Source organism: Clavelina lepadiformis, chromosome 2 (genome assembly GCF_947623445.1).
Source record: "Clavelina lepadiformis chromosome 2, kaClaLepa1.1, whole genome shotgun sequence".
NCBI classification, from domain to species: domain Eukaryota; kingdom Metazoa; phylum Chordata; class Ascidiacea; order Aplousobranchia; family Clavelinidae; genus Clavelina; species Clavelina lepadiformis.
Window position 1 is genome coordinate 4,852,242 of NC_135241.1, and position 11,873 is coordinate 4,864,114.

Genomic DNA, 11,873 nt, shown 5'->3' on the forward strand with positions numbered 1-11,873 from the left:
CAGAACCGTTAATCTAAAATCTTTGATTTCTGTATTAAGACTTCTTTTGTAAGCGTATATACTTGTAGAGAAAGTACTGTTTTTTAACTTTCTTGAGGCCTCGCAATCTGTTCCAACCTCTGAATTATACGACTAAAATTTTTAGCTGAACGTAAAAATATATAGAAAACTACGATTACGAACCTTTTGCAAGCATCCCAACATCGGTTTGTTGCAAATAGGCTCCATAAATCATTTGCTTCTACTTTCAGGTTTGAAAACCTCACGCGCTCAACTGTTCCAACCACGAACTTTTGCTAACCGCAACTAGGTTTGTTATGTTGGAGTGAAACTTTGGTGCAGTATTTATAATCCAGAGACCAGCAGGTCTTGTTTGCTAGAAATGCAAAGGTGCAATAGTAATTTGCGGGAGTGCGGGTCTTACACCAGGGTTATCTATTTTTTGGATAAAGACAACTATAGTGCTCAAAGGTTTAAACAAAATGCTCCCGCCAAGATAAAAAGTAAACAGCTGGTGCAAGCGGGCAAACCGACCCCGCGCTATTGTCTACAAATTTTGCACTCGCCGCTGATAATTGCGCAAAACCTTAAGGTTTATCAGTTGGTGACTTTAATTGCTTTGTCGAAGGTGCTATTATTCACTTCTGAACCTTAGAGACGTTTGTCTGTCGTATTTAATCTTATCAACTGGAAAGGTGTTGTTTGACAGGTTGTAGCGTCTATTGTCCTATACTTTACAATAGAGTGCACAAAAGGTTTGATCATAATGGCCTATGCTGTAAACGACGCTACTAGGAGGAATAAAATACTTATTATACTATACTCTATATCATGCATCTTTAGTAATCTTACATGCAATGTTGCCATGAAATTCCAGGTTTAATTTAGATACCCTCGATATCTTAGCACAATGTTAGTAACTTCTTATACGTAGGAGCTACGGAAGAGTGATTCAACAAGAACTTTGTTCCGAGGTCCAAGAGCTTAGAAGGGCCCTGCGCAAACCAATAACTTAATCATTCACCATACACTCAGAATATGCCATTATCATTGTGTAATCTCTGATAAATACACTTATTTTATATTTTTAAGTGAGAACATTGACTAATATAATAATATTTATTGCAAAGTTTGAAAACAATGGTTGGACTCTTTACATTGTGTTGTAAAGCATTTATGAGTGTTAGTACGTAGATTTATTGAAAATGGCTATATGCAATACGCAGATCTAAAGACATTTTCCATGTTTCGAACAGTCTTCAACCGAATATATTGTTGTTCTGCCGTGCAAATACTCACTTGGAGATCATGTTTCCACCCAACTAATATCAAGCCGCAAGAGAGCACGCTTGATTTGAATTTGAGTGATTAAACCTTCAGAACAGGTTACCGTGATTTTGTGGGAAATGAAATAAATTGTTTTTTTCCGAAACGAAAATATGCCGAATTAGCAAGATATAAAATTTTCATGGCCTACTGTTATATTATTTTGTTGTCTTTAAGTAACAGTAATTTTAAAGTAACAATTGTGTTCGGCCAATTACGCCTCAAGACAATGAATTTTTGACATGGCCATTTCATTAACCATTAACATGCATTAGCATTTGATTAACCATGCCATTAGCATTTGATTGGGTTAACGTGGCGAGTGCAAATAAACGTCGTAATCAACTCCATATCTTTTCAGTGGTTTTCCTTAATGTGGCTCAAAACTTACCCGGGCTACGTTTTGAGTAATATCCTTTACTACTGTATTTTGTTTTTAAACTTTTCAAAATTTCCATCTTGTTTGTGTATGTCCTCTATGCTATTTCCTATGGTTGTAAGGAAGTGAGAATATTTAAGTTTACATTCAAGAAATCAAGTTTTGCCAATAGCTTTTTTGACTTTTACGATGCTTTGAATTGAGCATTCAATTATAACCTAGCAGTTAAGCACCGTACATAGAAGGCCATCGTTATACGCGACACCTAACTGAGCTATAAGGAACCTTATATTTGAACATTCTATGCATATAAGTTTTTAAAATGTCGCTAGTGGAATTATTAATTACAATGACAGTTTGCTTTTAAATTAATGTATGCCGTTGACCGTTTGTGATGATCAGTTGAAACTTAATAATGAAATAAACCTTAAATTAATTCAACCTTGGGTCGTATTGGGATTGCTTGCCATGACTTGTTTTTGTCACTGTAACATGACGCGTTTAACGTCATTAGTCGTATTTACGTTTGGTTGAATAAAACCAGATGGTCAAAGTAGCCTTGCTTTATGCTTATTCTTCCAAAAAGCCTATAAAGTGAAGTTATTGCGTCTTCAAACAAAGCCACCTACGGCGCTTATTTCATAGCTATTAAACGATCAAATGCTGATCTAATGTCTTTGATGTGGAGTCCATTGGGTGGCCAGAATAAATGAGGTCATCGGGTTATTTCAATATAATACTTTCTGCTAAATGTATTGTAGTTTTACCACTTTTTAGCTTTTTCTTCACATTTTATCACCAAGCAGCTGTGCAACGTGGTCATTTAAATGTTATTAAGTTAGGTATCTTTGAAAACAGAAACAATGTTATGTGTATGCAGTCTGCAGAGTACAACGAAGTGTTCAAACTGCCGTTTTGTCCGGCTGACATATAGACCACTTGAAAATCGCTATTCGTCGTGTTATCGTCTTACAAGCATAGGAAGCTACATGTAGTTTTAAGGCTTTTCTCGTTTCTCGGCCCGTCAGGTTTTGAACAACCCATTTAGCACCAATATTTGCACAGGCAAGTACTTTATCAGGTCATATTACCAGCGTATGACGAAGTTGGTCGTCAGCAAGCGTAATGTTACCTCACTGGCCGGCAACGCATGACTGACTGCGCCTTTTCCTATGTTGTTTTTGTCCGTGTCGTTTAAACAAATTAAAAGCAGATATTGGACCGTGTTAAGCGTGTGGCCAATACTACAAAACTGTTTTAAAGCTTTTTAAATGTTTTTACCGTAAATATTTGTTGCGAAGGATGGTTTTATAATAAAGCTTATATCAAACAAGCTCGACGTTTACGCTTGCTTTCCCACGACCCATGGACGGACCTATAAGCGCGCACGGAAAACATACAAACTTAAATGAAAGAACCAAGTTACGGCATTGGTATGAAATTTACATAATATTGCCATTCCAGTTAACGGAGCTTAAAGTTGTCTTAAGGAAATATTAATTTTGGGCGGCCTCGGTGTCGCGTTTTTTTGAAAACCAATTTTTTTGTAAACTTAGAAAAGTTACCCATCGCTAAAATAAAATTGCTTCTCCGGAGACAACACTTAAGCTCACTTTGTAACAAATCCAATGAACTTCAAATCGTATCGAGAGGGTGACGTCGACACAAGACTGATGAGGCGTGAATAAATCTCCAAGCGTATTGTGAAATATATTACCATGAAAAGACAGAATTTGGTGTGGCCATTTTATTTTGAATTTTCTTGTCAGCAGCGCTATGAATGGATGAACTCCTAATTACCTGTCAGACTTGATTGATGAGGCATTTACAAAAATCGATAACCTTCCGAACCCATGCACTTGATCTTGAAAAGAAAGATAACAAAACTACATTAGTTAAGTTTATTGCGTCAAAGAATTTGTTGAATTTCAAAATTTCTTTTCTTTAAGGTAGAATCAAGCCTGTTACACACTAGGACCGGATTTAATGGAGAAAGGTCATCTGGCGTCATTCATAAAGCTTGAACAAGACATGAATTACCACAAGGATGGTTTTGTAACGGAATTTGTGTTACTATATATAGAGACGATGTATTGCAAATGATATTGTCAAACTTTGAAGCAAAGACTTACACCACAATAAATATGCACATTTGTAAATCACAGTCGCTTTTGACAACAGAAAGCAAACAATAGGTTCTTTTTTTTGGCAATGTTCATTTAACTTGCAATTCCGTGAATCTTTTTAGCTTCGCGAAAGCAGTAAAACTTTGCCGATCTTCATCATTCTCGAAGGACTGCTGCGGTAGTGATTGTGAAGTGTCGAAATATGGTTTAAAGTTGTAGTCCTGCGATGATGCAGTGTGCTGAAATTGCAGCGAAACTTGCGTTCTGGGACACTGTTTTGCGTTGGAAGGGTTTTCCTGTTCATCAACAGTTTTGACAAAATCGGAATCCATCTTTTTCAAATTTGGCCAATTTGGAGTAAACGTGGGAGAAGTGGTCTGCTCAGATTTGGGAAGAAAATTCTTGTAAATATTTTTCTCTCCTTTGTGGAGGATCACGTCTTTCTCTGGAACATCCGTCGGTAACAGATCTTCATACTTGATTCGTTTCTCTTTGCACTCATCGTCGCTTTCAGAAAGTCGCTTTTCTCCCCTGTTAGAGGTTGATGTACTGTTTGCATTCGTTTTAGTTTTTTTGGGCGAGTGACTACCGTTGATGATGCTGTCGATGGAGAAACTGATCGGAGGAGAGGAGCTCTTGAACGAAGTTTCCTTCGACATCTTACCACCTTCATCTCCACTTTGTGATAAATCCTCTTCTTTCCAGAATTGACTTAGAGATGACGGTGGATCAGTCTTGTGCCCATTTGTCTTAGAAGTAGAAGACACGCCGCTCTTTATCATTGGGTGAGAATGATGCTGGCGAAAGGCGTTTGACTGATGAAAAGCAAAAGCATCACTTAACATCGGAGGTGACAAACCGGTCATGCCAAAAGTGGTCATGGCGTTTCGAAACCCAGCCATGGCTGTTTGAAAATATGTCATGGCTGCAATGTTGGAGTCACCTTGGGGTTGAAGCGGGGAAAAAGCCGGGTTTAGGGGCCTGGTTGGTACCGGAGTTACGTAAGGGTTGATGATTGGGGTTTGAATCCCACGAAAAGCTGGAGTAAAAAAGAGGCTTCCCGTTTGTAGATTTATTCTCTTGCACATGTCAGGTACTGGTTGTCCACAAAAACTCTCTTGCTTTATTGAAGCAGCTTCCGAACTTTGAAAGGGAATTAGCCCGTTTCCAATCGGGCCAGCGGGGGAACCGAAAGGAGAATCAAACTTTAGCCGTCGCCCATTTCCCCGCAACCCTCGATTTGTATGGTTAGTTTTGAAACGCTGTCGACGTCGAAGATAACTTCCATTTTCGAACATCTCACCACAGGTTGGGTGAAGAGTCCAAAGGCTTCCTTTACCCGGTTGGTCACCTCGCCGTGGTACCTTAACAAAGCAATCGTTAAACGAGAGATTATGTCGGAGAGAGTTCTGCCAACGCTGAGTGTTATTCCTATAGAACGGGAAACGATTCATTATGTATTGGTATATTTCAGACAGGCTCATCATCTTGTTCGGTGCAGACTGAATAGCCATTGTGGTGAGGGCAATGTAGGAAAATGGCGGCTTTTGTTCGCTATAACTGTCGCGCCCTGGTCGCGGCATACTTTCAGAATCTTAATGGACGTTTTTGAAATATAATAAATTATTTTGTAGTTTTCGGTTTAATCAGATTAAACAGATGCTGCTGAAGTCTGAAATAAAAAGGTATATTTCAATTGATTAACAAATATATAAGGATTTTTATAGAAAAATTAAATTATTATTAAAAATAAAGTAATTACCGTAAGTTCGTATACGTAAAAACAAGACTAAATGTGTTCAGGAAAACGTACGTCTGCAAGAACCGTCAGATATTATAGTATTGTTACAGTATATGAGAAACAATATATTCAAACAAACTGCATCCGATTGCAGAAAACTTCATAGAAATCGGCCGCCTTTCAGCTTTCCGGCCGTAAATTGATCTTTTCTCTGTATCGAATGTTACACAGGTGTGCGAGATAACCCGATAGAAACAATTGAGCGGCCATTTTTTACTACGTTTGCTACAGACGTGTATATGATGAATGGCGACATGCAATTGAAGCCATTTATTTTCCCATTTTGTATTACTTTGATGTATTGAAATAGCCTATTTACTAAGTTTTAATACGTTCGTATTAGTCATTAAGCAAAATGTATTTTGTTGCCACCTTGAAACAGTATTTGTAAAAACATTGTTTTGCGAAACCGTTTAAAAACAGTTTAAGTCGCAGGTGGTAATAAACTAGGCCTTTCAAGTATCCTGACTAACGTTGTATTTGATATTAAATATTTTCTCTTCATATCTTGATATTTTCACGTCACAGGCTTGTTGCAATCTTCGCTGAAATTTCATAACTACCAACTAACTTGACGACAATTTTTTTCTATTAAGACGCCATTTCAATTAACAACTTTCTAATTTTCATAAATGTCATTTCTGCAATCTTTTTGAATTTTACACTGAGCTCTTTCTTAGGATTTTGAACTCCTCTACTGCTTACGGTTTCTCGTAAATGTGTCGGCAACGACCGACGCAAACAGTTATGTAAGGCGCATTTTTTCTCACCCTTTTTGCGTAGAATAAGGACAAATATTTCTTCATGTCGATCTCCCGGTTCTTAGTCTAACAAAACAAAATCAAATTTATGTGACAAACTACCTGTGATTTTAACAAGAGCTTTTTGTGGTTGATTTGGCTTTTTGCAGAAATGACAAATACCCGTTTTACCTTTTTTTGCTAATTCTTCGATCCAATTTTTCGCTTTTTGTATTAAAATTGGAGATGTTTTAATCACATTAAGAACCACTTTTAAAGAATCCTCAAAAATACGAACAATAAATTTACGGTAAAGTAAATATTTACAGCTTTTTATTGGTATTAGGTGGCCTCAGTTATCTAATATGCTCATTTTGTGTGGGCAAAAATATGCCTTACATTTCATTGCATGGTTTTGTGACTTTTTCAGATAACACTTTTGACAATATTAGCATTACAAATAAACCTGGAAATGTAATCTTATTTGAAAAAATAAAAATAGGTTTATTTACACTCGAGCACTTGACCGATTCATATATACAGTATCTCACTGTTTTGAGACCACAGCTGGAGGCTGGCAGGTTTTAGACAATTTGTAAAACTTATTCAATCACCATGTAATCTAACTCAAATAATATACAGTAATTAAAGCCAAACAAAAGAAAAATCGGAGTTGTAGCACAAATACCCAGCAGTTGTTTTATACGCAGGTGATCAGTAGGCTACTGAGTTTTTGAGTGTTTCAGCTCAGCAGGTTTTCTTTGTTTCAAAATGTAATTAACGCTTCCAAATAAACAATTAACTTAGATATAATTAAGAGCTGAGTTACGAAATGTAACGCCAAGTTAAATATAATTAAGTAATTGGTTACAAGATTGGCTGTACCCAAAGCAACTCGGCTATAATAACCCAATATGAGCGTTCAGCAATTCATGTGAGAAAAAGGCAATAAACAACAAATTTTACATTGCATAATGTATATTATAGAAAAAGGTTTCAAAAGTTGATATTTTGTTGATTGGGTTTGCTGTATTTTGGTCTAATAATAAGCCCGTTTCTGACGATAGTCTTGTTTTTACAATATTATTATGAGTCTGTCTTCAAACAAGTAATCTTACGGACAATAAGCTAACACACATAACCGTGATAGACAATTTCAAAGCGATGTGCGTTCGACCGGCAAATAGAACATGAAACGTGAATTTTCTCACAATAAATTTATCCAAAATTTCTGACAAGGGAATTGCTTATTGATAATATTGACACGTTTGCCAAATCCGGATGCTACTGGCGAGCATCGATTTTTCTTTATATTGTCCATGATTCGACCAACACACTCCTGCATTTATGAAAGTCGCTCGAATGTTATTAAATGTTGTAATTGGTCTTACTTTTGTGTAAAAATTATAGTCTACCTATCTTATGTAAAATTGCCTACTGAATAAAGGGGCAGTTAACTTGCAGCTGTATACTGCTGTTGCTCTGCGGCAAAAACATCCTGAAATCACGCCCAGTATCTTGTTCAAGCTGCTCATATAATTTGCAGGTCAACCGATGTCTCGTGGACCCATCTTAATCCTGCTCGATTGTGTTTTTGAAAATTCGTTCATGCGAAAAATTGACGATCCCTTATTGAAATAACGCGCAAATCCAATTTTGATTAGATTAGAACCATTTGTCAAAAGCAGAAAAATTTTCAAACACCAATATTTGTCTTAAGGTTTCTCATGGAGTTTATTTCGTATATGGCAACATTTCAAATAAAGCATGTTTATGTTTAATACCTACAATACCAATTCATTCTTAAAAGGAATTTTTAACCATTTTTTGTGCACGGTTGCAACCGGAAATAAACTCCATCAAAATAGGAAATAAATTGCACTACATATACTTTAAAAACATTTTTCAGCAAACATAGGCATTCCACCAACGATAACAACTATATCTACAGTTGGGATTTGTCAAATTAGTTTTGCATTTACGACTGTTACATTTTTGATAAACGCAATCCCATTTGCATTGCCGCCGCAATTCCGGTATCTTATCGCCCGAGTGTCGCCGGACAGCATCAAACAAACAAAAAGAAAATAGGATTTTACGTTAATGCGCCCCAAATTATACAATGTATCATTTTCAAATTCTGTGAGAAAAGAAAAAGATACATATTTAATCGAGCAAATAATTAATCGGTAAATGAATTTCTCAATTATTAACATTCATGGTGAAATGTATGATAAGGAAAAACACATTTCCGTAATCTAACAATGAACATGCTTGAACTACAGTATTTTTGAAATATATTTTTGCCTGTAATTGTGTAATACAGCACATAAGCAAACGTATAATTTCATAAACATTGTGTTTAATAATACTTTGTTTGTGCTGCATTTAACATGCGTTTCCTCTTTTGTGTCATTGAAGCTTTTATTCTTAACACAGGGATTCGGCCAGATATTGCCGTTGCCTATAATATGATCACAAACTTCTATCACTAATCGCAATTATACCCAAAAGCGTGATTATCGTAAAAGGCGTGAAGTATAGCTGTAAAAAGGGCAATAAAATGAAAGCAACTGACAGATTACGCGTTCTTGGAAAATTGATTAAAATATTTCTACAAATTATACGATGAGGTCTGTATTGTGTGACACGAAACAAATGTTTAATCGTCCAAATCGGACCCGTGTAATAGAGGTTTGCTCTGGGAGATCGTAATCTACATCGAGGGTCAACGATCGTGTCAGATTTGTCACTTGAGCGTATTTAAAGAAGACCTTACGCAGCTTGGCTCACTGCAACGTGAAGGTTTGGAAAACTGGCTCGTGTTCTAAATCAATATAAATTGAAAAACCGATGAATTTACACAGAACGGTTATGATATGTGCTTGAAACATATTTATACTTAAAGGATTCCGCGGATTGGTCGCGTGTTTAGAATCGACCTCGAAGATCTAGCGCCCTTTAATTTCAATAAAAGAAAAACGTTAAATATTTTGACACTAAGACCGGAATTTATAGACCTCTACTTGAAAATTGAATACACTCTTTTTGTATTTTAAGTTTTTATATAATTATACCTACATACCAATGTTCCAATTTTGTTTGCGCTAAACAAGTTATAGTTTGATTAATGTGTATAAGCCACATATATTGCTTCAAAATGAAAACGTTTTTGAAAAGTTTTACAACTTTCGTCTGGTGACAATGTGCTTTTTGTATTATGTGGTAAGTGCTTGGAACAGGGCTTTGTTTCTTTGTCAGCCAGCTGTTTGCGTTTCACTTCATTTGCGTTTAATTGCTTTTGTCTCGTCACATACATACAGAAACAAATACTTTGAGCTGCTGTATAGAAGTGGACGACTGCGCAAAGGTCATATTCACACTGGCAAAGTTTGCATAACGGGTGGCCGCGGGGTAACTGATATGATCATTCTCTTAGATCGATACACCTGCCTTCCGCTGACCGGGTTTCGTTTGTCTAAACACGGCTGAAGTGTGAAAAGACTCGAGATCTTGACGACTGCGTGGTATATAAACATGCGATTAAGTGAAACGATTAAGAGAAACGACACTTTGTTCAAATACTGAGAGTGTTTTTCTTGTGATCAATTACAAACATTAATTGACGTTAAAATGTTTGTTATCAATACGAGATAATTGACTTGGGTATATATTATAACCTATAACCGTTAAAGTGTTGTTTATTCTACTCTATTGTCTATCACGATCCAAGCTAAGCTTCGTAAAATAAATTTTGATCAGAAATTGCATATACTGTAAAGTTGTTTGCAATAAACCAGAAACAGAATATGTACAAACACGATACATTACATCGATAAAACTAGAACAAAATGGGTATTTGTCTACGAATTTTGAGAAAAAAGCGTGCTGAGAAAATATTGAACACATTGTCATATTTGTAACCTGTGTGTATTATTAGTTACTATTTAAACGTACATTGGCATATTACGAAATACGAACTTGCGTGTGTATTTTGGGAGACAAAACGAGAGAGCATGCTTGAAAGTGTTATAACGCATGAATGTGTTTAGATGTATTGGTTTTCCTAAGTCTTGGTCTGAAACCTTGTTACAACAATTCTTTAAATATACAGGAACGGCTTATTTTGAGAGGTTATCTCGTGAGAAATAGAAGTTTTAATAATTTGTTAAGCTGTGAAAATTGCGAAGTGTTGAAAGATTCGATTCTACTCCCTTTTTTACATGCAAAATATCAAAATCGTAACCAAGTCATCAAACTCGAGTCGCAAGTCAAGTCAATTCATTTACCTTTTAAGACTTAAGTCAAGTCGAGTTTTCTAGTACAAGTGACTCGAGTCAAGTCGAGTCTCTTGGTTAATAAGACTCTAGTTAAGTCGAGTCGATTAATATTAGAAACCAAGCCGAACAAAAGCAAAAACACCCTTTCCATCAACCATAAACGTTTAGGATTATTACAAAATTTGCTTCATTTGGCTGCAACGTACGCATTCGTAGACAAATAAAATGAATTTAAGTTACACTTTAATGTATTCTGACTAAAGAATAGAGATTCATTTTACTTTAATGCTGAAACGTAAACAAAAAGACCTGACTCGAATCGAGTCGAGTCATTTCAAACGATGACTCGAGTTAAGTCATTTTTGCAGTTTTCTTTGAAGGGACTTGAAGTCGAGTCTTTGAAAAAAGTGACTCGAGTAGAACTCAAGTCATTACGACTCTGCAAAATATTTTGCTTCGGACAATTCAGTGTTTTCTTTTTAAAGTAATTAAAACACAAGACTTTCTTGCTGTAAATTAACATTAACAGTTAGCTTACAACGATAAATACAACTATTTCTTTGATAAATTACCCTTCGTCTGCGTAAGTTTCTGGTAATTAAATATCGTTCTAAACTCAATAGTGTTATGGCCAAAGACATTGTCGTTTAATTAAACCTATAACAAAATTAAATTTATTTGTTATTACGAAGCACTCGCCTTAAGCAAAGCATTAGTTTAATTTATAACATTACATGTCATTTGTCACCGAGTTGCAATTATAACGGTACGTTTATACAACCCGTTGACATTTGGACAAATAAAACACGAAACAACACGCTGCTGTTTGGCCGTAAATCAGGTGCAAAAACAAAGGTGTAAACAATGTTTGATCTGTTTTGTAACATTACCGGCACCTAAAGTAGGAAAAGTCCATGGTTCGAGTGGTTATATTTCACTCTCTTGCTTTCATCGGTTTTTGCTGCGCAAACAGCTAATTAGAGAAAAGGATTTTGTTTATATAACTTTTGGCACAGTGGACAATTGATTGGGTCACTGTAGATGGATAACTTACCGTGAAATTGGCTATGAGACGACGACCTCGCTGTATGAGAGCCATGTGTGTAATGAAGCATGTTATATGATCTATTTATGCCGAATGTTGGTCAAAAGTTTCGATTTTTTTTAATAGGGAAGAAGCGTTCATACACGGAGAAGACGTTTGGAAACAGTTTTATTTAA

The 11,873-nt window shown here is 36.0% G+C and overlaps 1 protein-coding gene across 1 annotated transcript; it reads right to left on the reverse strand.

Moving 5' to 3' along the window:
• Nucleotides 1-3,543: 3,543 nt before the first annotated feature.
• Nucleotides 3,544-6,333, reverse strand: LOC143446020 (uncharacterized). The gene has a single exon (XM_076945460.1). The coding sequence runs from the start codon at nucleotides 5,412-5,414 to the stop codon at nucleotides 3,921-3,923; it is 1,494 nt and encodes a 497-aa protein (XP_076801575.1). The 5' UTR covers nucleotides 5,415-6,333; the 3' UTR covers nucleotides 3,544-3,920.
• Nucleotides 6,334-11,873: the final 5,540 nt, after the last annotated feature.